Genomic DNA, 25987 nt, shown 5'->3' on the forward strand with positions numbered 1-25987 from the left:
CTTCCTCTAGCAGCATAGCCACGCCTCCCCTTGCGGTCGGTTTGGCGTCCTTTAGCAGCTTCTTCTAGGCTTTTTCCATGGTAGGGACTTGGTGGCAGAGAGCCTAGTGACAGAACCAGACTGAAACTGGGATGTTTCAGTGCGAATGCGATGCCTTGAAAATGTGGTTGGGGCGAGTGTGGGCTTGGTGACACGCACGCCTTTAATTCCAAGCACCCGGGAAGCAGAGGCAGGTAGAGATCTGTGAGATCAGAAGACAGCCTGGGCAGCTAGGAGAGAGACCCTATCTCAAAAAAAAAAAAAAAAATGTGTGTCTGTGTGTGATGTTTATCAGTAAGGAGCGTTTCGCTCTTCGGTTGGCCAACGCAGGCTGGCGGTCTAAGGCTTCCCTTCAGAGCGGGATGCAGCCCTATTGTGGCTTCGCATCTCCACTTATAATCTCCACGACTTCGACTCTGTTTTACTTCCGGATTCCACACTTACGACACCGGAAGCCGGAAGTAGGGGTTTCCACAGCCGAGAAGGGAAGGGTGACCGCTTAACCAGGACTTTCTGGGAGCTCCGATTCAGTCTGAGAGGTTGGGTTCTGCTGCTCCGATCCTCTTCACTTCTGGCCGACTCTGCTGACAGGTGTGGTTCTCTTCTCCAAAGACAGGGCTCCATCGGTGGCCATTACTCAGCTTCCGAGCCTCCTGAGCCGTCCCCCCACCCCCACCCCGCCTTTGGCCCAGTTTGTCCTGTCGCATGCTTTCACATGCTTTTAGAGCATTGGTTCAGAAGTACAGATTCGCAACCCTGCTGACTAGTCAGACTGATTCTGTCCTTCCCTCTGCTCATCTGTCGCCTAAGGGCTTGGCCCCTAGTGCTAGAACTCGTCTAGTTCAGAGACATTTTTCTGTTGATCAAACTTTGTTTTCTGAAACAGCATTTCCCCATGTAGGCCAGCCAGACCACGAACACAAAGTTCTCCTGCCTCAGCCTTTTCTAGTGCTGGTGTACGCCACCAAGCCAAGCTGTTTATCAAACCTGAGTGTATTTGAAGTCCTTAAAAAGTTTTCAAGTGTTCCCTTACAGCTAAATACCTTACCGTATGCATGTCAGCTCACTTTGCAAATAATTAGTAATCTATTTGCCTGTTCTCATACTATTTATCTGATATGAGAATGAATGTATTGCCTTGGCATTTCTTAGGTAAAAGGTAGCAAGCGCAGACAGTCAGGGAGGAATAGTTGGTGGAGAGGAAAGAAGGAAGAGGAATTTAGGTAGTATAAAACTTTGTAAGGTGTTGTACAGACTTTGCTTTTGCTTTTGATAGGGTTCACTAGAAAGGAGAAGTAGTCTGAGTTACCTTTGATGTAACTGGCCTCAGTGGGGCCATTGAATGTAAAAGACAAGGGAAGAAGCAAAACATGGCAATCTGTAAAGAGATTATTGCAGTAATCCATGTGAAAGATGATAGTGCTTTCAGCCTTTTATTATTGAAAACTTTAAAAATATACAGAAATAGAAATAATAATAGTAAGCTCCATGTACATAGTTCTTAGGTCATAGCTAACTTTAATTCACAGTCCTCATAGTCTTCTACCATGATTGTTTTCCTCTTTAGAGAAGATGTTATTTTATTGTAGGTGTTTTGGCTGTGAGTATGTATGTGTACTACATGTTTGCCTGGTGCTAAAGGAGGTCAGAAGAAGGTGTCAGGTCTGCTTGGATTGGAGATACAGATGTTTGTGAGCCATCATGTGGGTGCTGGGAGCTGTCCTCTGCAACAACAGGAAGTGCTGTTAACCACTGAATAATCATCTCTTTTGCCCCACCCATTATAATTTTAATAACACACAATTTTCATGCTGCACCATTCACATTGAAAAACTAAAAAATATTTACTATTATTTTTTTTTTTTGTGTGTGTGTGTGTGTGTGTGTGTGTGTGTGATGTGTGATGTGTGGGGTGTCATGGCCAGAATGTGTAGAGGTCAGAGGACAGCGTTGATGAACCAGTTTTCTCCTTTCCACCTTTCCATGTGTTCTTAGGTCTCCAGGCGTGCATACCAAGAGCTTTTATCCATTGAGATATCTCACTTGCCCATAATTCAAAATTTTTGGAGACAGAGTGAAGATCCCTTTCTTTTGAGTTCCTAATCCTCCTGCTTTTACTTGCTAAGTACTAGGATTACAGAAGTAAACCACCACTCCTGGCTACCATTCACATATTTAAGGTGTATAATTCAGTGGCTTTTTTTTTTAAAGTGGATTTATGGGAGTATACAAATATCACTAATTGCAGAATATTGCACCCCTACAAGAAACCCTAACTAAGAAACCCCAATCCACCTCATCTCTCTAAGTAACCACTAAACTACTTTCTGTCTGGATTTACATGTTTTGCATATTTCTTATGAGTATATAGCTTTTGGTGATATTTCTTTCTCTTTGTAATTATTTGGAGCATATGTTCTTGTTTTAGCATGTGGTTGTAGATTTTGCTTATTCATCAGTTGATGGACATTTGGATTGTTTATACTCTGGCTGCTTTGAATAATGCTGCTGCTGTGATCATTTATATATGAACACATGTTTTCATTTCTTTTGGGTATATATATCCTTGGTATCTCACTTTTATTATGCTGTGAGTTTCAGACATGTATTTTATTATGTATGTCTTTCAGAAAGGACTCTAAATATAACTACAACACCATGGTCACACTTAAAATACTTAATGTTACAGAGTTTCTTCATGAATTAGCTATGATGATGAGCAGGGGGTAATGTTACAGTTTCTTCATGAATTAGATATGATGGGCAGGGGGGAGAGAAAAACAGAAAAACTAACTGAACAAACAAACAAGCAAATACTCAGAGATACTCAAGCTTTTTGTCCTGATAATTGGGGAATGGATTTGTTTTCAACTGATAGTAAGGGAAGTTGTGGGTAGAAGTAGATTTGGGAGATTCATTTTTTTGGGTAGTGCTGGGGAATCCAGGGTCTGGTGAATGTTTGGCAAGTGTTGTATTGCTGAGCTATACTTCTAGGCCTGAGAAATTAATTTTGAGAAGATGTCTTTTTATTTTAATTTTAATTTTTATGTATATGTATATGCCTGTGTGTGTGTGCATGCGTGCGTGCATGCGTGTGTGTGTGTGTGTGTGTGTGTGTGTGTGTGTGTGTGTGTGCCTCAGAGACCAGAACAGTACATTGGATCCCCTGGAACTGGAGTTATAGATGGTTATGAGCTGCCCAACATGGGTGCTCAGAACCAAATTCTCTGGAAGAGCATTGAGTACTCCTAACAGTTGAGCCATCTTTCTAGCCCCTTGAATAGACTTCTAAACATTCAATTACTTTGGTATGTGAATCCGGAATTTAGGAGTGAGAACTATTTGGGATATAATATTAAAATTTGGGTTAAAGCCATGAGACTGGGAGAATTACTGCAGGGGTGAATGTAGTTAGGAAAAAGGTCCCAAGGCACCTCAACATGAAGGAATGGGAACTCAGTGAAAAGACCTCAAGAAGATCATCTTTTGAGTGAGTGAGAGACATCAGAAGAGGCTTTTCTGGAAGCTGAAGGAAAAAAATTAGGTGAAGAAGAGGGGAAGGGTCAGCTAGGTGAGCTTGGGCAGATGGATCTATGGGTATCAACACTTTTAGTGTAAATAGCTAATTTTCTTCAGTGTTACAGGCATCTTCCCTTACTGAAGGTCCACTTCTGGAAGCTTGCATTGATATTGTCCTGTTCCTGGCAGTCAGTCTTAGGCAGGATTTAGAAAGTCTCCAGGTTAGCTCTGACCAGCATGTTCTTCATCTGGTTGATAAGCCATAAGCAAACCAGGTGTCATTTGTCTCAGACTGACACTGCAAGTCCTACTTTCAAATTTCTTAGCATATAGAAGACACCAGAGGTTTCCTTTATCCCTAAGGAACACTCCTCAGGTGCAATGTTTTCTCCTGAATCCTCTTATCAAGTGTTTGAATTTCCTGTGATTCCTATTAAGGAATGACCACGGGCCTGGTGGCTTAAAACAACAGAAATTTGACATCTCACAGTTCTGGAAGCCAGGAGAATAAAGCCAGAGGGTTAACAAGACCACACTTCATCTGCAAATTGTACAAGAGTATCGTGTCTTTCAGCTGCTAGTGGCTTGGTTGTTCCTTAGCTTGTGGTTATATCAGTCTAATCTCAGCTTCTGTCTTCTCATGCCATCTCCCTGTATTTCCACCTGTTTTTCATCTCTCTTTTGCCTCTTTTGTGTGTATATGAGGAGCTGGGAATTGAACCCAGGGCTTTGTGCATGCTAGGTAAATGCTCTTCCACTGAACTATATCCCCAGTCCTGTCTCATCTGTCTTTCAGAAGGGTACTTGTTATTGAGGTCATGGCCCAACCCTGTAATTTAGGATGATCTCAATTTGAGAGCTTAATATTTGTGTGACAGGTTCTTACTATGTAGAGTATTCTAGCCTTGAACCCAGAGATTTGACTGACCTCTTAATTGCTGGGATTAAAAACATGCATCACCATGCCTGGCTTGAGGTCTGTAATTTAATCACATCTGTAAAGCTCCTTTTTTTCCAAGTAAGGAACTAGGACAAGCTATGAAGCCATGATGGGTAAGGAGAAAAGTGGGGTATAGGGATCAGTGGTAGTAGGTTTGATCTTTCTTGGGACACAGCAAGCTTTTATGTGGGAGGGAATTTAGTTTTCCTTGGGAAAGAGAGGTTTTTGCTAAGATGGAGTGTGGCCTGCTCATGGAAGGGTGTGGCTAGTTCCACTGAGAGGATGTCTTTGAGTTGCAGGAATTAGGACATGGATACATCAACCATTCTACTACATTAAGTGAGGAGATAGAATTCCCAGTACACTGTCCTTTCCTTCCACAAGTAACTCTCTCTTTGGAATGGGAATATTTGCTATGTCTTAGATCCATACTCTACTTTTGTATCTGGTTCCACCAGATAAAGTGTACAGCCTTTTGGTATGAATGGAAGTCTAGGGCTTCTGTATAGATTGAATGCCTTGTGTTGGTTGACAGAACTCTGCTCTGTGTCATGCACTCTTACTGTCTTTTTCTTCTAGACACTGTCTTGTTGGATGAGCAGGCACCTCTGGAAGAATCAGTTGAGTGAAATGGTGCAGCCCAGTGGTGGCCCAGCAGGGGACCAGGACATGCAGGGTGAAGAATCTTCTCTGGGGAAGCCAGCAATGTTACAGCTGCCTTCAGAGCAGGGTACTCCTGAGACCCTCCAGCGCTGCCTGGAAGAGAACCAAGAGCTGCGAGGTGAAGATTTCTGTGTGAAGGAGGCATGGAGTAAAAAGTCAGGAGGGGCCTGGCCCACTAAGGGCAAACTTATTTTCACCCGTACTTTAATATTGGTAGGGTACAATTGAGGCTATGTTCCTAAGAACCAGCCAGCATTTCAAACTTAGCTATCTTCTTGCTTGGTTAAAGGTGGGGTTCTCCGTGAAGATTTACATACAGGAAAAAATGTGGTTCAGGACCAGCACCAGGGAAGGGGAAGGGGGAAAAGAGGACAAGCTGAGAAGCTATGGTGGGTAGGGGGAAACGTGGGGTATAGGGGCATAGGGGTATAGGGATCAATGGTAGTAGGCTTGGTCTTTCTTAGAACACAGCAAGCTTTTAGGTGGGAGGGGATATGGTTTTCCTTGGGAGAGAGAGGGTTTTTCCTAAGATGTAGTGTGGACTGTTCTTGGAATAGTGTGGTCAGCTCTGGTGAGAAGAGGTCTTTGAGTGTGTTTTCTGTACTGGCACCCTGTCTCCCTGATCATGTCACCCTCATTTTGTAAGGTAGGTATTAACTGTACTTAAATATGCAGCTGAAGATGATGATTCAAGTCCAAGATATCACTAACTTGTCCTGTTTGCACCTTCTGTGCTCCTAGGCTGTAGCCAGAAACTACACAGTGAAATTTGCCTTGGGGACTACTTCCCCAAGTCTGCAGGCTGTTTAGGGCCCCCTGATCCTGAAGATAGAGATACTGGCCTGGGAGGACTAGAACAAAATATTCCAGGGTAGGGATATCCCCCAACTGAACAGAGTATAAATGAAGCACATAAAAAGAAAGTTGTGTTTGATGTATCTCTTCAAGTGAGGATGATGTGTTTAGTAATGCATTGCAGGCACTTGGGGGCATATCATCAGTGGACTTGGCTGGAAATTTGTTTGACTTCTTTGAAAAAGGCCACCTAGTATTACAGAGGTGCCATGCTGTCAGAATCCACATCTACTTTTCTGTCTTCCCTGTCCCCAGATGCCATCAGGCAGAGCAATCAGATGCTAAGGGAACGCTGTGAGGAGCTCCTGCATTTTCAGGTCAGCCAGCGGGAGGAGAAGGAGTTCCTCATGTGCAAATTCCAGGAAGCCAGGAAGCTGGTGGAGAGACTGAGCTTGGAGAAGCTTGACCTGCAGAGGCAGAGGGAACAGGTCTTAAAGGATTTGGAGCACCTGAAGAAATGCCAACAGGTAGCTGGTGGGTGGATAGCCCCTGTGCCCCATCTTTGTTTGAAGGCCATAATGAAATTCATGTTCTCATAGGAGGCATGTTGTTGGGGGTTCCCCAAGACTTCTTTCAGCTTGATTGCTGGGAACACTTTTAGAACCAAGAGAAGCCATCACATTCACTGTTAGATTATTACAGTGAAGGGGTCCACATTAAAATCATCCAAGGTACAAGACATGTAGGGCAGGAGCCAGTAGAGGCCAGATATGAGCTTCTCAGGGAGCAGTACTTTTGCTGTGAGCAGTGTACATGGAGCAGTGTCATCCAGGGAGCATGCCTATGTCTTAGGAGCCAGGGTTTATATGGGGCTCACTTGTGAAGGCATAGAGTGCTTGGACACCTGGCCCAGTTTGTTCAGATCTTAGGTACCCTGAAATCCAACTGGTACCATACCATATATTCCAAGGCCCTTACTTATACCTTGCCATCAGTCTAGATAGCCTGGTAGGTCCTTAGGCCCCTGATAAGCCAAGGCACTCTCATCAGGCAGGATGCCTCGGGGGTCTCAGAGATGATTACCAGGCACATTTGGAGAAAATATTTGGTCCCAGGCCTGTAAGTTGTCTTGTATTGCACTGTCTCCAAAGGATGGTGTTCTTAGTGTGAGATGATAGGATATTTCAGGGCCTTTTTGGACTGGCTGGTTTCAGGAGCCCCGTGACAGTAGTTGAACAGGTATTGTGCCACCTGGGAGAGTTAATCTGGGGAAGAAGGGTAGGGAGGAGTTGCTTTAGTCAGGTTTTAACAGTGTAGGGCTAAGTTCACAATGCTGCTGAGAGTGCCTGGTCAAAGCATTTGGTTCCTGTCTGAGAAGACAGCTGCAGGGTACCACATAGTGGGGACTTAGACAACTGAGATTGTCCCCAGTTTTGGAGGTATGGGCAGATGGGTTCCTCATAAAGGCTATTCCAGGTGCTTCTTCAAGTGTATTGTCAGTGTTGGCAACCCTTGGGGCTCCCCAGCTCTCTTGTCACATGGCCTTTTTCCTGTTCTTAAAATTTGTTACATTTTCTTTTGTGTAGTGTGTGTGTCTGTGCATCCTCTCATACATGTGGGCATGATTATGCCATGGTGTGCATATGTATGTCAGGGAACAATTTGCAGGAGTCATTTCCCTCTTTCTACCATGTAAGTCCCAGGGATTAAACTCAGGTTGTCTGGTATCATGGCAGGCATCTTTACCTGCTGAGACACCCTGAGCTGTCTCACAACCCTCCTCTCTTTTTATAAGGATACTAATGTGAAACATTAGTGGACAGTTATTAAAGCCATGAAAGCAGATTTTGTTCAGTAACTGATAACAATGAGAGAGAAAGAGCTAGCTGAGTGCTGGTGATTTGCACAGGTGACTGGATATTTTATTATTATTATTATTTTTTTTTTGGCTGTGAACCTAGCCTTTAATGGCTGAGCCATTTCTCCAGCCCTATTTTATCATTTCTCAAGATTTATTTTTATTTATGTGTTTGGATGTTTGTGTCTGTGTCTATGTATGTAACGTGTGCAGGTGCCCTTGGAAGCCAGAAGAGAGTATCAAATCCCATCAAACTGGAATTCTAGGTGGCTGTAAGCTACTAGATGGTTGTGGTGCTAGGAACTGAATTCTGATAATCTAAAGAGCCTCAAGTACTCTTAACCAGTGAGCCATCTCTCCACCCAATGACTGGGAATTTTAAAATGACAATAGGGACCAGAGTGTGGTTCAGTAATAAGAGTATATACTTTGCATGTGTAAGGCCTGGAATTCAGTTTTTAGTATTTCAAAAAATAAGATAAAGACGGAAATAGAGATAGAAAGAAAATGAATGTTTGGGCAGGGGAAGGAGCTCAAGTGAATGAATGACAAAGGGTATTACTGTCAATGTGATGAGGCCAGTGTGTTTATGAGCTTGTACAAATCAATATAGGATTTTACCATTTACTGGGAATCTGAGTCCTAACCTTTCTGATGATTCCATTTTAAAGGAGTAGCACTCAGGGTTTTTGAGACAGGGTTAGTATCATAGGAAATACATGGATTTTGAGAGGGTTAGAGGAAGGAGTCATGGCTGGTTGTACTTACTAGTTTTTCCAGCCTAGAGCATGTGTTGGCTAGAATAGTCTGTCCTTTTAACAGTTCTGACCATTTGCAAGTAAGAACCAGGAAGGGGTCTGGAACATTCCAAGAATGTGATCTTTTTTTTTTTTTTCCAGGAATGTGACCTTAAGTTGTTTGAAGGCATGTTAATGTTTGGTCAACCTTAAAGTTTTGCTGAGCTGAGTATGGTTTAATATCCCAGCACTTACGACAGTTTGTAGGAGTTAATTCTCTCCTTCCATCATATACGTTTTGAAGATCAAAATCAGGTCATTGGCCTTGATGGCAAGTACCTTTACCCGAAGAGTCTTCTTGGTGGTTCAACTCTCAGTATTTAAAAAAATTCTCATTTTTTGAAACTTCTCACCTGTTGTATATCTGGACTAGGTTGTTTATTTTTCTTGCTGTCTTTGGTCTGGTCTCCTTTTATAGAGCTTCAAAGAGACTGAGAAAGGTTCATTACTTGCTGAAAGTCAAGGTTGGTGACTGGGGGAGGACAGATAGACATTGGGCTAATGAGCCTCCAATGTACCCAGGTTTATAGGTACTGAGGGGCAAGAGAAGCCCTCAGTACATCAGCTGCTTGCTTGGGGATGCCAAAAGTGGGCATCGTGGGAGAAAGTAGTAGTGATAGGAAAGTACCTTTTCTCTTGCAGCAGATGGCTGAAGACAAGGCCTCTGTGAAAGCCCAGGTGACATCATTGTTGGGAGAACTCCAGGAGAGCCAGAGTCGCTTGGAGGCTGCCACCAAAGAACGACAAACTTTAGAGGGAAGGTGAGTAGGGAGAGGAAGCTAGCCCAGGAGGCCCTTTCCAGGGTTTTGAATGAGGCCCTAGGAGTTCCTCTCAGGGACTGACAGTCTTCTTAAATTCCCTGCCGCCTTCATAACTGCCTTGGGAGAGCCCTGGTCAGATATTCAGCAATCTAGTTCTACTTTTATTTCCAGTATCTGACCATTTACTGGGTGTCTTAGTTAGGGTATTTATTGCTGTGAAGAGATACCATGACCACGGCAACTCTTATAAGGAAAACATTTAATTGGGGTTTGCTTACATTCAGAGGTTTAGTCCATTATTATCATGGCATGAAGCATGGCAGCATACAGGCAGACATGGTGTTGGAGAAGGAGCTGAGAGTTCTACATCTGGATTGGCAGACAGCAGGAAGAGACACTACGTCTGGCTTGAGCATTTGAAAGCTCAAAGCTCACTCCCCAGTGACAGACTTCCTCTAACAAGGCCACACCTACACCAACAAGGCCACATGTCCTAATCTTTTCAAATAATGTTGCTCCATATGAGCCTATGGGGGTTGTTTTCATTCAAACCATTACACTTGGGTTCAGTTTATTCTTTAGGAAGCATTGTAGCCTCCCTCCCCCCAAGACCACATTCACGATCTTACTATCCAGACTGAAGTTTCTATTGGGAGTTGGTCACATTCACATCCTCTACCAGGCATGAACCAACATTTCTGACTCTTAGCAGAAAGGTGTTTAGTTGATTTTGCCAACTAGTGGCCTTAGGCCTTGGCAAGGGGATTGTGTTGCCACATGGGACCATTGGGTCACAGGCATGGGCACTTTTGTGTCTGTCTTACTGACTTGCGGCTGTCCTCCAGATAGTTGGCGAAGGGTAGCTTTGGTCCTGCCCTTTCAGGGCAGTAAGTAGTCATTGTGTTTGTGGAGCAGTAGGTTGGGGCTTCTGTCCTGTAGGAGGGAGGAGTTGACTTGGGTTCAGAGACCACTGGAGGTGGTGGGTGGGGAAGGGCAGTGTGAGTAAAGGCCTAAGATGAGCAAGCCCAGTAGTCTAGACCTGCCCTGGCAAAGTTGGGGTGACCTTCAGTCAGAGGCTACCTCAGAGACCCATGGAAATGATCATCATTGCCTTTATAACGGGCATATAAGGATGTACCATGGTGATGAGGCTAGTGCCTGGGAACTGGGGTTTAAGGGAAGCTGTAGGGTACTGTGGGCCAGGATCAGAAGATATGGAGGGCATCGGTGATATAGGTAAGAATACATAAGCTTTTACAATGAGAGTATAGAGGGAGAGATGGAGTCTCTGAGACTTTGATGCTATATCCTGTCCCATGAGGCTGTATTACTTAGATATGGAATCTGAGCCTCCCATGAGGGGGCCTGGGACTCTATCTGAGTTGTGAGTAACACAGTAGTTCCTGCCTATCCCTGAGCTCAGTGCTATCCAGCTCAGATGGTAGTCTTCCCTGCAGCTTCTAGAAGAGTCTCTTGATATACCTTTACCCAGACTGCTTTGGCACCTTCCTGGGGACTCCTTACATCTGGTCCCAACAGCAGCTTGCATGCAGGTACCTAATCCTCTTCCTTGTCTACCTCCTTGCCAACTGCACATGATTGTGTTATGTTGGGCATAAGAAGCAAACACATCAGGATATGCTTCTTTTCTTCTTTTAATTTATTCTGTGTCGTTTACATCATGTACCTTGATCCTATTCATTTCCCTGTCCCTTTGCATCTACTCTTTGCCCTTGCATGCCCCCAAAATTTAAGAGAAAAAAGGTAAAAAAATAAAAAAGGGAAAAATTAAAAATCTTGTTGTGGAAGCTACAGTATGACACAGTGAGTCATGCTGTAAATCCCTTTGTCCATATATTGTTAATTGTACGTGTTCATTTTAAAGAGTCATTAGTCAGGTTTGAGACTTCTGGTTTCTACTACACTAGAGATACTGGGCCCTCAGTAGGACTCTTCCTGGATATGCTGTTGTTGCCCTGTGTTGTGGAGATTCCACAGCTTTGGGTCTGCAGGTCAGGTCTAGTAGATCATAGATAGGGTAGATATTAGGGTAGGTCAAGTCATAACCCTGGATCTGGGTGTGGGCAGCTGTGGTCTGCCAACCAGTTCTCCTCTGTCCTCACACCAGGGTGAGCACTGCAGCATTGTCCCCGGCTAATTGACCTCTTGCAGCAAAGAGCGAGGAATGGTGCCAGTTCTCCTGCTTTCAAGCCCTTAGGGTTGGTTCTTCCACACTGGCACCATTAGGGCCAGCTCTGTTGTGTTGCTCAGGTGAGATGCAGAAGGCCACTTTCCTGAGTTCTGCAGCTGGTGAGGGGTAAGGACAGCTTATGACTCTAAGACCAGATTTTGCACATCTCTCAGGCATTGATGGGTGGGATGTGGGCTGCCACATGTGAGATGAGTAATGGGGGAAGTTCTCTTGCTCACAACATTGGGGCTGGGTCACCATCACCTTCAACCACTGGGCAGCTCTGCTGTGCTGCCTAGGCAAGGGACAGGGACTGATTCCCGAATGCTGCAGCTAGTAAGGAGGAGGGTCAGCTCTCTTGTCTGTTGCAGGTGGTGAGGGGTAAAGGGGGGCATCTTTCACCTCCCCACATTACCACATGACAGACAAGTAGTGGGGACAGCTCTCCTATGCTTACAACTTTGGGGCTCGCTCACCCACACTTCCACTGACAATGTTGGCTCAGGTAAGGTACAGGGCCTGCTCTCCCAAGTGTTGCAGCTGGTAGGGGTCAAAGACAGCTTTTTCACTCTTACGACCTCAGGGCCAGTTGCAGGAAATGCTTCTTAGTTTTCATCTTGTGGCTGCCATGGTCCCTGTACTCTGGTACCAGAATCAGCTCTCAGACACAGGCTGTTCAGGACCTGACCCCTTCCCCAGGCTGTCTTTCTCCAGCCCCTTCAGTATGTTCTTTTTTGTTGCATGCCAGGATACGAGCAGTTAGTGAGCAGGTTAGACAGCTGGAGAGTGAGCGGGAGGTGCTGCAGCAGCAGCACAGCGTGCAGGTGGACCAGCTGCGCATTCAGAACCAGAGTGTGGAGGCTGCCCTGCGAATGGAGCGCCAGGCTGCTTCAGAGGAGAAGTGAGTGGCTCGGAGGGTTGGTACCAAGAGATCCCAGAGCACCTATGGTACTTTCTGCCTTTTGGGGAGTTCTGGTAGGGACTGGCTATGTATGGAAGAGCTGACTTTCTCCCTTTGCCTTGCTAATGACAGAATCAACTATTATATGTAAACAGAAGTATTTTCCATCCGCATTCATATTTTACTATATGTCCTACACAAGTTCTTGTCACCACAATTGAAATATGCCCTTGGTGTAAGGAAAGCAAAGAGCCATGGTGGCTTCAAGCTGGCCCTAAAGACTTACCCGGGCCCACAATGCCTGCACAGGCTGTAAGCATGCTATTGGCATATGGTTCAGGATCCTTTTGAGTTTTCTTTAATTTAGAACAATCTCCTTGCCTCTTTGTTTTGTGCTGAATACAGTCAGATACCATTTTATTGAAAACATTTCTCATATTTATTTTCTTTTTGGTCCTAAGGGTGGAGTGTTTGGTGCTAGCCAAAGGTTCTACTCCTGAGTTGTACCCTAGCCCTTGTTGTAAATATTCCAAGATGCTGTCTTTAATGAAAACATGAACTATGTAGCAGCCAAATTAGTTGCAGGGTATCCTTGCAGTCAGCAAAGCCTGTCTTAGAGTTGATGGCCTCAGGAGCCTACATGTAATCCAGGAAGCCCACATTTCAGGTCTTTTATGGGACAAGAAGGAAGAGGGTGAAGCTATACCAGGCAAGCTGTGGCTGTACTGGGACAAAGCAGTTTCTTCAGTGACAGCTCCTTTTGCACAGGCGGAAGCTGGCTCAGTTGCAGGCAGCCTATCACCAGCTCTTCCAAGACTACGACAGCCACATCAAGAGCAGCAAGGTGAGTGAAGAACACAAGCTAGTAAGTATGGCTGCCCTGGGTTTTCCAGGGAAAGCCCCCCCCCCCCCCAATATACCTGAAGGGGAGTAATGTAAGTTTTGAGATCTGGCACATCTAACTTTTGGAAGGGACTCTCAAGTTGCCTAACACTGTCATTGGAGCTGTAGCTCTGACAGTTTATAGGTAGCCACAAGGAGATGAGATGCATCCACAGAACATCTGTAGGGCATCTGTGTCTATGACCTTCAGATACACTGTATGGCAGTTCCTTCATGATCAGAGCCAGGGGAAGTCCCAGAAACATTTATAGTTTTTTGAAAACATTTTTATAGTTATTTAATGTATAGAGAAGTATTAATAGAAGTATTTTGCTTGCACATATGTAATTATGTGAACTTGGTATAAGTGAATGTGAGTGCCTTGTTTTGGCACCAAAAAAGTGAGTGTGAGTATTACAGCTCTGGAGTGTCTTGACTTATTGGGAAGCCAGTCTACCTGAAGCTGGGGCGCATCCTCCCCCACTCCCCACGCAGGATATAACAATCCTGCTCATTTCCTAGAGAGGGCCATTACAGCTGAGCTCTGCTCTGTTCCTGTAAGGGAACGTCTTAGCAGGGTCAACAGCTTCTTCTACCTTCTTAGGTTACAGTCTGCTAAAGGGGAAACTCATGCAGAAATGTAGCAATCTTTTCCGGATGTGGCAAGAAGTAGTTACTTTTCTGCTACAGACTTGCTCAGTCCCCTAAGGGAATGTCATGGCATTTTTTTTTTTTTTTGTTCTTCTCAACCTTGCTCAGTCCCCTTAAGGGAATATCCTAACAAGTTCTTCTATTCTGTGCTGGTGAATGAAGATCTTCACCCAAGATTCTTTTATATTTTTAAAAATTTATTTAATTTAGAAACAATCTTATTTTACATATTAATCCCAGTTACCTCTCCCTCCCATCCTGCCATGACCCCCACAAAACACCAAGCCCCCATCCCCTATTCACTCCCCAAGTACTGTGAGACCTTCCATGGGGGATCATCAGTGTCTGTCATATCATTTGGAGGAGGGCCTGGACCCTCCCCCGTGTGTCTAGGCTGAGAGAGTATCCCTTCATGGGGAATGGGCTCCCAAAGTCCACTGGTATACTAGGGATCAATACTGATCCACTACCAGAGGCCATATAGACTGCCCACATTGGGAGGTAGGTAGGTAAAAAGAGAAGGGGAGAAGACATGAGGGGAGGAGAACATGCAGGATAACCCAAGACTCTTTTTGAGAAAGAGATTTATTTGTAAAGGAGTCCAGGAGAGTGGCTGCCTTCTGCCAGGGTGGTAAAGGACAACCAACAGCTGAACAGGCAGATGGACTTATATAGGGCTTCTAGAGGGTGGTGTTTTCCTAGGGAGAGGATTTTCTGCTCAGGGATTGGTTAGTTTAGTGGAGCAGAGATAGCTCTGATTTGAGGGCAAACTGTTTCTTTCACTGGTCCATTATAGCTTTTGCCTCTTAATTTTAGGACCAAGGAGTATTTCTTTCACTGGCTCTGGTTCTAGGGACAAAGTGTGTTTCTTTGGCTCTGGTTTCAAAGTCAGGGTATTTTCTTTGGTTCTGGGTTCAGGGATAAAGTGTTTCCTTCACTGGCTCAGGTTTCAGATCCTGGGTGTGTTTCTTTCACTGGCTCTGGGTTCATAGTCAAGGTGCTCAGAGATTGGTTGACTGTGATTCAGTTGGTCAGGGGCAGAGGTGACTCTGCTGTCACTTGGCCAAAGTGGGTTTCTTTAGCTGGCCATTTACCCTATACTTGATACCCAGTCACATAGAGAAGAGTGATTGACCTTTTGGAACTGTAGTTATGGATGTTGTTGAGCCATAATGTGGGTTCTGGGAACAAAACCTGGATTCTCTCCAAGAGCAACAAGTGCTTTTTTGTTTTTATCTCTTTGGTTTTGCGAGACAGGGTTTCTCTGTGTAACTGACCTAGCTGTCCTGGAACTTGCTTCGTAGACCAGGCTGGCCTTGAACTCACAGAGATTCTTCTGCTTCTGCCTCCTGAATGCTGAGACTAAAGGTGGGTTCCACCACTGCCCAGCTGCAACAAGTGTTCTTAACTGCTGAGCCATTTTTCTAGCCTTTTCTTTGCTTCCCCTGAAACATTTCTAGGGTGATTTAGAGCACTTTTTGAGTTTATCCTCATCAGACCTAAACTGGGTTTAGTTTCTAGAGATCACTTTGTGTGTATACATATGCATAAATATATGTGGAAGTTAGATGACATCATTGGTGTTATTCCTCAGGAGCTCTTTTTCTTAACATTGGTTCTCTTGTATTCAGGTCCTCACAAGTACTTTATTATATTTTTAGTTTTCCTCTTTTAGTTTATTCTCTTTTAGTTTTTTTTTTTTAATATTTGTTCTTTTAAATTTCCTTTTACATTACACCCACAGTTCTCCCTTCCACCCCTTCTCCCATCCCTGTTTCCCTCCCCTACAGCTCACCCTCCAGTCCACTCCTCTTCAAGGGTAAGGACCTCCATGAGGAGACAACAAAATCTGGTTGTGGCAGGGTGAGGCCCCTCTCCTATGCATGGCATCCCACCGCAGGGAGTGGCCACCAATAAGCTATCTCATGTACCAGGTTCATATCCTGGTCCTACTGCCAGGGGCTGCTCAGACAGTCCAAGCTTCACAACTGTCTCTCACATATGGAGGGCCTAGTCCAGTCCCCTGGAGTCTCCACAGCTGTCTGTCTATAGAGTTCATGAGTTTTCATGAGCTTGGTTCAGATGTCTCTGTAGATTTCTCCATCATGATCTTGATCTCCATTGCTCATAAGTTCTCCCCTCCCTCTCTTCAACTGGATTCTCGGAGCTTGGCTTGGTTCTTAATTGTGGATCTCTGTGTCTGGTTCCATCACTGGATGAAGGCTCTATGATGACAGTTGGGGTATTTACCAATCTGATTACAGGGGTAGGCCTGTTTGGGCATCTATTATTGCTAGGAGTCTTAGCTGGGGTCCCCCTTGTGGACTCTTGAGAGTTACCCTATCACCAGGTTTCTCCCTAAGCCCATAGTGGCTCTCTCTATTAAGATATCTCTTTCATTGCTCTTCCACTCCATCCCTGTTCACCTGGACCATCCTGATGGGGGATGTCCTTCTGTATAGTTTCTCTTATTGGTTGAAGAATAAAATGCTGATTGTTCAGTAGCCAGGCTGGAAGTATATAGTTGGGGCTACCACACCAGGAGAAGGCTGGGGAAAGGAAGGCAGAGAGGCTACCAGAGAGAGACACCATGTTGCCAAAGGAGTAACATGCTGGATTATGGGTAAGCCACAGCCTTATGTGAATGCATAGATTAATAGAAATGGGATAATAATTAAGACAGAGCTAGCCAATATGAAACCTAAGCTATCCGCCAACAGTTTTATAATTAATATGTCTCTGTGTGCTTATTTGGGACTGAATGGCTGTGGGGTCTGTCACCAACTTTGGGTACCAACGTTAATTATGGCCTTGTAAAAAGAGTTTGTTAATGAACCTTCTTCTCCCATTGTGTGGAACACTTTGAGGAGTATTGGTATTAGCTCTTCTTTGAATTTCTGGTAGAATTCTGCACTGAAATTGTCCAGCACTGGGCTATTTATGGTTGGGAGGGTTTTGATGACTGCTTCTATTTCATTAGGGGTTATAGGTCTATTTAAATTGCTTATCTGTTCTTGATTTAATTTTGATAAGTGATAACTATCCAGGAATGTGTCCATTTCATTTGAATTTTCAAATTTTGTGGAGTAAGGTTTTCAAAGTATGACCTGAAGATTCTCTGGATTTCCTCAGTGTCTGTTTTAATGTCCCCCTTTTCATTTCTGATTTTGTTAATTTGGATGTTCTTTCTCTTTCTCTGTCTTGGGTTAGTTTCTTTTTTTCTTTTCTTCTTTTGGTTTTTCTGGACAGAGTTTCTCTGTGTATCTCTGTAGACAAGGCTGGCCTCAGACTCACAGAGATCTGCCTGCCTCTGCCTCCCGAGTGCTGGGATTAAAGGCATGTGCCACCAATGCTTGGCTCTTTTGGTTAGTTTTGATAAAGGTTTGTCTATTTTGTTGAATTTCTTGAAGAAAGAACTCTTTGTGTCATTTTTTATTGATTTCAGCCCTCAATTTGACTTTCTTGCTATCTGCTGCTTCTGGATGAGTTTGCTTCTTTTTGTTCTAGTAGTGCTTTCAGTTGTTCTGTTAATTCACTAGCCTGTGAGTTTTCCAGCTTTTTAATGTAAGCACTTAGTGCTATGAACTTTCCTCTTAGCACTGCTTTCATTGTGTCCCATAGTTTGGGTATGTTGTACAGTCATTTTCATTAAATTTTGGGAAGTCATAGGAGAGACCAGTTCAGGCTACTTATTGGCTATTGCTAAGGAGTCTAAGCTGGAGTTTTTCTCATAGTCTCCTGGGTGATTCCCCTGTGCTAGACTTCTACCTGACCCTGAAATGCACCCTCAGCACTCTTTCCCTTCATGTCCCCCCCAACCTGATCACTAGTATTCTCATCTCCACCTGCTCTCAGTCTCTCTGGATCTGTAGATTGTAGCATAGTTATCCTATATTTTATAGCTAATGTCCACTTATGAGTGAGTACATAACATCTTGTTGTTCTTGGTCTGAGTTATTACACAAAATTGAAACAGAAGGAGCTTTGCCAAATTCTTTCTATGAGGCTACAGTCACTCTGATACCCAAATTTCACAAAGACCCAACTAAGAAAAAGAACTGCAGACCAATTTCACTCATGAACATTGATGCAAAAATACTTAATAAAATACTGCCTAATGGAATCTAAGAACACATCATAAAACCATCCATCATAACCAAGAACATCTTTTAAAAATGGCTGCTTAATCTTTGAAGGGAATTCTTGGTTGAGAACATGGGTGCATGTGTATAGTATGTGTGTGATAAGCATACCTTTGACGAAGTGGCAGAGTGGAAGGACTCATGGGTTGCAGTCTTGCCTGATGTATGGTGGGCTTGCAGTCTGTGGAGAGTTAGTACATATAGTACTTACTGTGGAGTGAGAGGCCACAGAGGGGAGGGTGGCTCTTGTTCGTGAGGAGTTAGAGAAAGGCTCCCTAGTTGGTAATTCTCTGAAGGGGATGAAGCAGAATAGGAGGCAGTGCCTTATATATCATCAGAGTTCCTATCAGTCATAAAATCTTTGTGCATCCTAAGAAAGACCTCAGCATTTCTGTACTATAGAGCCATAGCAGGATGCAATCTTCATTTGACCCAAAGCCCAAAGGACTAGTTTTCCTTCTTAGTTCTCAGAACAGTGGCCAGCCAGGGAGGTAGTTTGGCCCCACTATGGGCCAAGAGACTCTGCCAGCACCCTTTGTCCTTCTGTAGGGCATGCAGCTGGAAGATCTGAGGCAGCAGCTCCAGCAAGCTGAGGAGGCCCTGGTAGCCAAACAGGAATTGATTGATAAACTGAAAGAAGAAGCTGAGCAGCACAAGATTGTGATGGAGACTGTGCCAGTCCTGAAGGCCCAGGTGAGAGCTTTGCTCCAACCTGCCTATCACATGTGTGGCCTACCCTCCCAGACAATGGGATCTGATGCACTTCTTTGGCATCATTCTTTGGTGGCCGCTTTTTTAGTCTTCTTGAGTCCTTTGCATTGGTCTTTGACCTCTTGGTGCCCTTGGGATCACAGGCTTTCATATCTGTTCCCAGTGTAGTATCATGTAATACTGGGGGAGATAACAGGACTCTGTTCTTCTGGGACATGGCATAGAATGCCTGATGGGCAGCTGATGGATAGTTGGCACACCTTTGTTTTATTTGCCAGGCGGATATCTACAAGGCTGACTTCCAAGCTGAGAGGCATGCCCGGGAAAAGCTGGTGGAGAAGAAAGAGCTATTGCAGGAACATCTGGAGCAGCTGCAGCGCGAGTTGAACAAGCTGAAGGTTGGCTGCCATGAATCAGCCAGGTGGGACTTTAAGAGTGTAGCCAGGAGCACAGCCGCACACAGAGCAGGCATATACTAGCAGCAACTAGTAGTAACTGCAGGAGATTGATGGCTCTTGCTGTTTGTGTTAAGTTTCCTGTACTTCCTGCTGCTCTGTGTCCTGTCCTTCCAACAGTGACCTTTCCCACTGATCCAACTAGAAACTCCACAGAAAATGCATGTATTGAGAGGTATCTAAGGCTGGAGTTTTTGTAGGGATGTTAGGTTTCTTAGTGTCTTAGTTTGGTTTCTATTTGCTATAATAAACATAATGACTAAAACAACTAAGGGAAGAAAGGGTTTATTTTCAGTTTACAATTTACAATCCATCTTGGAAAGAAGTCAGTGCTGGAATCTGGAGGCAGAAACTGAAGCAGAAGCCATAGGGGAATGATGCTTACTTGCTTGTTTGGCTAGCTTTCTTATACAACCTAGCCCACCAGTCCATGGGTACCCACTGTAGGCTGGGCACCCCATACCAATTATTAACCAAAAAATGCCCTATAAACTTATACCTGCAAGCCAATCTATTGGAGATAATTCTTCAATTGAGATTCTCTCTTACCAGTTTGTGTTAAGTTGACAAAGCCAACCAGCACAGTTAACACCCTGTCAACTTGACTTACAAACACACCACAACCTTTCCTTTCTTGTTTGTCCTCCAATTCATGTTAAGATAAAACATAAATTTAGGCTGATCACTGGTGACACATGCCTTTAATCCCAGCACTTGGGAGTCAGATGGATCTCTGAGTTTCATGCCAGCCTGGTCTGTAGAGTGAGTTTCAGGCCAGCCAGGGTTACAAAGTGAGTTTCAGGACAGCCAAGGCCGTTACACAGAGAAACCCCGTCTCAAAACAAAACAAAACAAAACACCAACCAAACAAACAAACCCTCCTCCCATAAATTTGAAAATCCCACAGTCTTTAAAACATTTCACCACTCTTAAAAATAATGTCTCTAAATGTCTGAAACTTTATCATTTGCATTGCTCTCAGCATTCTTTCCTTCCTTGACTCCCACACAACACCCAATTAAGCTCTAACTGCTTGATGATGGCATTTCCAGCCCAAAGTTCCAAAGTCCTTCCAATGTCTCATTAGGCTCTTATAAAATAATAAGGTACATATTTTCTTACTGTAAGAGTGAAGAACCATGGCACAGTCACAATCAAATCAAAGCAAAACCAAAATCCAACAGTGTGAAAAATGCAGTGCTTGATGTCCAGGACCCACTCATAAACCTTTGGGCTCCAATGGGCTTGAGCAGCTGTACTTCTCTGTCTTTACCTTTCACAGCATATATAGCTTGTCTCATAAGCTCAGGCTGGCTCTTTTCACAGCTACTGTTATCCTTGGTTGTTGTGTCATGGTACTGGCATCTCTACTGCACTGAGGATGCACCTTCACAAATAGCTTCTCCTGACCTCTCAAATACTGCTTCTGTGTATGCAGAAGATGATCCTGAGGAGATAACTAGATTCTAGAATCTAGAAGATTTAACCTCAGTGATGCTGTTCTCTTAATCACAGCTGTTTTCTCTGCTTCGGGTAACTAGCATCAATTGTCCTATTAAAACAGGTTTTACTTCAATACGGCTGGTCTTTTGTTCATCACACCTGATTCTTCAGCCCCAGCTGACCAGAACTACAGATTCTTATTTCAAAATACCACATAAATGGCCATGATAGAATCTTTGCTTTGCTTTCATCTGAAACTTTATCATTTGCATTGCTCTCAGCATTCTTTCCTTCCTTGACTCCCACAGAACACCCAGTTAAGCTCTAACTGCTTGATGATGGCATTTCCAGCCCAAAGTTCCAAAGTCCTTCCACAGTCTTCCACAAAACAGTATGGCTAGGTCTGTCTTAACAAATCCCCAAGAGCCTGGTACTAATGTCTGACTTAGTTTTGTTAACTGTTGTGATAAACACCATGGAAAAAAAAAACAACAAAAAAACAAATACCAACTTGGGGAGGAAATTGTTTATTTTGCTTACAGTTGTACTACGATGGGGGAAGTCAGGTCAGGAACTAGAGATGGGAACTAAAGCAGAAATCATGAAGGAACTGTTTTTTGGCTTTTTCTCCATGGCTTGCTCAGCTTTTTTCTTATACCTAAAGGGATGGCATCATCCGTAGTGAACTGGGCCCTCTCATATCAATGATTAATGAAGAAAATGCCCTACAGGCTTGCCTCCAGATCAGTCTAATAGGGACATGAACTCAATTGAGGATCCCTTTTATCAAATGACTCCAGCTTGTGTCAAACTCATAAAAAAAAGTAACCAACTAACAAAAAACTAACCAGTACAAATACAATTCCCTCAAATTCATATCTACCTAAAACTGCAGAATCTGGCCTCATTTGGAAATAGTATCTTTGTATATGTAACTAGTTAACATAATGTCACATCAGGTTAATAAATTGACTGTGGTCTTTATAGAAGTACTACATTAATATACAGAAGGGAGACACAAGAAGGCCATGTCTGGAATTCAGCTACGAGCCAAGAAATACCAAGGAATCTGTTAACTACCACCAGCTAGGGGAGAGTATAGTACTTCTGCCCAGTCCTCTGATATGTTGATTCAGGGCACCTGAATCGGGCTCATTTCTGTTATTTTAAGCTACCAGGTATGTGGTAGTTTGTAGTAAGGTTCTGAGGAAACTGGTGTAGGAGGAACCCAGGAACTTTGGAAGATGATGAAATATCCTAAAATTACACAAGCGATTGGACATGCAAATTATAGTAAAAACCAGTGAACGATACAGTTTAAATTGATGAATTGTATAGTACATGAATTATATCTCAATGAAAGTGTTTATTCATAAAAAACCCTGTAGGCATTGATTGAATGTTTTTTGTTTTTGTTTTTGTTTTTGAAGGATTGAGGATATGAGGAAGCGGCATGTAGAGACTTCCCAACCCCCTTTACTTCCTGTTCCAGGTGAGTGAACAGGTGGTAGATGGTGGGTGGAGATGGATAGGGAGGGCAGACTCTTGTGCTGAGCGAAAACATGCATTAGTCTCCCTGCTGCTCTGATTTGGGGAGTTCTTACTGGCCACCCCCATCAGTAGCCTACACCACCTGGAGGCAAAAGGAGGAATGTGTTGGTGGAGGTGGCTCCCAGCCACACATGTAGTCAAATAAGGTGGTATGTGTAGGTCTCAGTACCTTGTTAGCCTCTACTTCCCTTTGAGGTCTACCAAGTCTGTGTATGAAGCCTATCCAGCTAGCCTCTGTTCTTTTTTTCTCAGCTCACCACTCCTTTCATCTGGCTTTGCCCAACCAGCGGAGAAGTCCTCCTGAAGAGCCACCTGACTTCTGTTGTCCCAAGTGCCAGTATCAGGCACCTGATATGGACACTCTACAGATACATGTCATGGAGTGTATAGAGTAGGAACAGCAGATATAAGGCCACTTGTGATACCATGTCCCGAACTATGCAACCTGTGCTTTCTTGTTTCACCTGCATAGTCCACAATTAAGGGTTTGTTGTCAGAGAGCTGGCCTCAGGACCTAGTAGGACCCTTGCTTTAGCCCTTTGGTCTGCTAGTTCTCCACTAGGGTAGACAGCCCCAGTCAGGGCTGTTTTTTCCCCTTTTCTTCTGTGTGCCTGAGCCACTTACCTCTGGTAGCTTCTTCCTCCCTCTTCTATTCTCCTAGGTAGTCTAGAATGGAGGCCAGGGGCTCTCAGGGAGCACCCCTTCTCCAAGCAGGGCTGGGTGCAGCTCTTACTCCTTCTACCTGGTGCCTTTTTTGCTCTGAGCTGCAGGCTGTCTTCCCAGGGTATGTGGCACTTAGGGCCATAACATGTTGCCTGTGATGGACACTTGGGAAGTATTCCATCTTTTTGCTACCATAACTAATGGTGTAGTGAAAGTACTTGCACACTGACCTATGTGTACCTTTAAGACATATGCTTAGACATAACATTGCAGCCTTGCCATGGAGGAGGTGGGTCAACCTTTGTGTTTCTGTCATCTGCTAGACATGAGGTTCTTTACTAAAGAGTGTGCTTAAGTGCCTTTTTCTGGGGTATGTGGGCCCTTTTTAATTCCGCTGATGTAACTTGGATTTTCATATTTTCTACCCATTTTTGTGTTGCATCATTGCCCTTTATTCCTGGGCTTTGGGGTGCTCTTTGATCATGAGTCATGTTAGCTCTTATCTATCCCAGGAAGTGCACATTTGCTCCACTTTGATTGTGTTACTGTTTTGGGGCCTAGAAGCAGTTTATGTACTCATACCCATTCTTTGCTCCCATATTTTGGCTTTGGAGTTATGACTGCTTTGTGCTCTGACAGAAGGGCATTTCACATACATGCTTTTTTTTCTAGCACCAGTGTGTTCTTGTCTTTGTGAAGCACATTGTTGTCTTGTGTGAATGGTGGTTTCCATAGTTCATCACAGTCTAGGAGTTTGTGATGGCATATTCTCTACTAGCCCAGATAATCCTGTCTTGGGAATCATTTAGTAGTGACTGGCAGATTGTGAGCAAGGATCTAGACATTTTCTGGGACCTTACAGTCATTAGTATTAGCCTTGCAATTCTAGTAAAGAAAGGAAGTTGGAGTTGAGAAAGCAGTAGTGCCTTGCTGACTCCTCAGGCCTGAAACCCTTTCATGGTTCTGAGTGGAACCTATAAATCAATCCCTGTCTGGGCTTTTATTCACAGGGCTTCTTGCCCATAAAGAGTGAGGAGGCTGAGTAGAATTAGGATTTAAAAAGTAAGCCTGAGTTGGGGGCTTCTTTAGAATTTTCAGGGGATGAGGAGCAAATTTTCTGTTTCCTAATTCCCAGGTATCTATCATACAGATCTTTGGGGAAATATTAAAGTAATAGAAATGTTCTTTGCTCATGAGCCCTTCATTTAAATACCTAATCTAATTTTCCTCCAGGAGCACTATTGATTTGGTTTTTTGGTGGTCTATGATTTTCCTATAGCTGTTCTAAAAATTCTCAGAAATTTGAAGCAGCAAAAATATTACTGTTTTATGTCTGGAAGCCAGATGTTATGTTTCTCCTGAGAATCAATTCCAGGCTTTCACTCAGTTCTTGGTGGTTTCTGGCAGTTCTTGGTGGTGTTTGGCTTATAGACCCATCACTCCAATCTCTGGTTCTGGGGCCTTGTGGTCTCCTTTTCTACACCAAATTGTAGATGTGTGTGTGTGTGTGGGGGGGGTCTATCTGGTAATTAAGGAGGATCTCCAGCTTATGATTTACTTCACTACACCTTCCAAGATCCTTTTCCCAAATAAAGTCATGTTCTCAAGTTCTAGGGGTTTGAGCTCACACAACCCAGAGTAGAGGGATATCATTAGAACCTGAGTAAACACAAAGGCAGATGCCTTTAAGTCTTGCAATTTTGCTAGAGAGACTTGGTTTCTAGGGTTATGGTGACCACTAGACTTCAGAATTTGGAGGTCAGGCCCTTATAGGCTCCTAGCAGAGCCAGTGGGTGTGACTGAGAAAGGCAGGTTGGCTGTAGTAGGAAAGAGCTGTTGACTGCCTGCAGTGGCTCTATGGGCTTCATGCTTCTTGGATAAATAGAGATGCAAAGGTATATTTCTGATCAGTACTTTATCCTGAAAGTGGCTTAGAAAGTCAGTGCCACCCATGTTGCACATCAGGATCACCCAGAAGCTTGAAAGGTTGAGAACATTCTGGTTTGGGCTCCATGGACTGGTGAAGCCAAAATCTGAGTGTGGCTCCAGGCAATGGCTGGGACCTAGTATTCTTCCTAGAAGGTGGGAGCTCTTGACACCTTCTTACCCTGAACCATAATGCATGATTAACCACACATTAGATATCAAGGATTTGAGATTATGCCATCTTCCCTGACATGGGACATGCTTCTTTCTTTCTTTTCTGGAATTACTTAACTAGACCTGGAAAAACTGGTTGTTGGTCCTCACTCCCTCTTACCCCACAAGGAATTAGCCCTGTGTTTGATACCCTCAGGCATGGTAAGACCTTGAAGTATTTCCCTTTTCAAGGGGGTCTGTTTGGTGAGATGGATGGAACAAGCACTCTGGAAACATCCTCACAGTGATTAATTCCTTGGAGTCCCTCCCTCTCATGGTACCATCATTTGTCACCACCAAAAGCTGTGATGAAATAGCCCATATATCTGATGACACAGGCCTGCATAGCCAGCATCTTGAACATTTTGTTGCATGGAACATTCTCTGTAGTATGGTATAAAAAGGTCAGAAGATTAAATTATGTATAAAATGGGAAATAAAGAAGACCTGCAAGCATGCACCTTCTCCTTACTTGGTGGATGTAGGGATAGAACTGCCAGTAACAAAATTTTTCTTTTGTGCTATTTCTATGCCTTTAATTCTCATTCATTATATAGGAAGTAGCTGTTACATACAGCTTTGAGGTTTCCTCTGCCTATGACTGAGGAAAGCTCATTGTTAATACAACAGAGTGGTGCAAGGGACCAAGTCAACTAACATGGAACCTGGATTTCCTGTGACTGCAGCAACAAAGTACCACTCGTTGGGGGCTTAGGCAACAGAGGTTTCCTGTCCCCCTGTTCTGGAGGGCAGAGATCTGAGATATGTGTGGGCAGAGTGGGTTCCTCATACGATATAACCCACTCCAGGCCCGCTTTTCATTGTGTAGCAGGTCCCAGCAATTCTTAGTGCCGCCTGGTTGGCCCTGCATGTCGAATTCTGTCAC

The 25987-nt window shown here is 44.0% G+C and overlaps 1 protein-coding gene across 6 annotated transcripts in view; it reads left to right on the forward strand.

Annotated features, from left to right (window-relative positions):
* The window catches only part of Ikbkg (inhibitor of nuclear factor kappa B kinase regulatory subunit gamma), a 30007-nt gene extending 4476 nt beyond the window's left edge, over positions 1 to 25531 (forward strand). For 2 of the 6 annotated variants that reach the window (XM_051178346.1, XM_051178345.1), the window contains exons 2-10: positions 5078 to 5279; positions 6272 to 6483; positions 9254 to 9372; positions 12312 to 12464; positions 13233 to 13308; positions 18689 to 18832; positions 19129 to 19271; positions 22179 to 22240; positions 22552 to 25531. In XM_051178346.1, the coding sequence (XP_051034303.1) occupies positions 5093 to 5279; positions 6272 to 6483; positions 9254 to 9372; positions 12312 to 12464; positions 13233 to 13308; positions 18689 to 18832; positions 19129 to 19271; positions 22179 to 22240; positions 22552 to 22694 (1239 nt within the window). In that variant the 5' untranslated portion in view covers positions 5078 to 5092 and the 3' untranslated portion in view covers positions 22695 to 25531. Of the gene's footprint in view, positions 1 to 498; positions 631 to 5077; positions 5280 to 6271; positions 6484 to 9253; positions 9373 to 12311; positions 12465 to 13232; positions 13309 to 18688; positions 18833 to 19128; positions 19272 to 22178; positions 22241 to 22551 lie in introns of those variants that run through there. The other 4 variants (XM_051178344.1, XM_051178347.1, XM_051178348.1 and 1 more) reach the window with 4 other exon arrangements.
* Positions 25532 to 25987: the final 456 nt, after the last annotated feature.

The sequence above is a fragment of the Phodopus roborovskii genome, unplaced genomic scaffold, assembly GCF_943737965.1.
Source record: "Phodopus roborovskii unplaced genomic scaffold, PHOROB, whole genome shotgun sequence".
NCBI classification, from domain to species: Eukaryota; Metazoa; Chordata; class Mammalia; order Rodentia; family Cricetidae; genus Phodopus; species Phodopus roborovskii.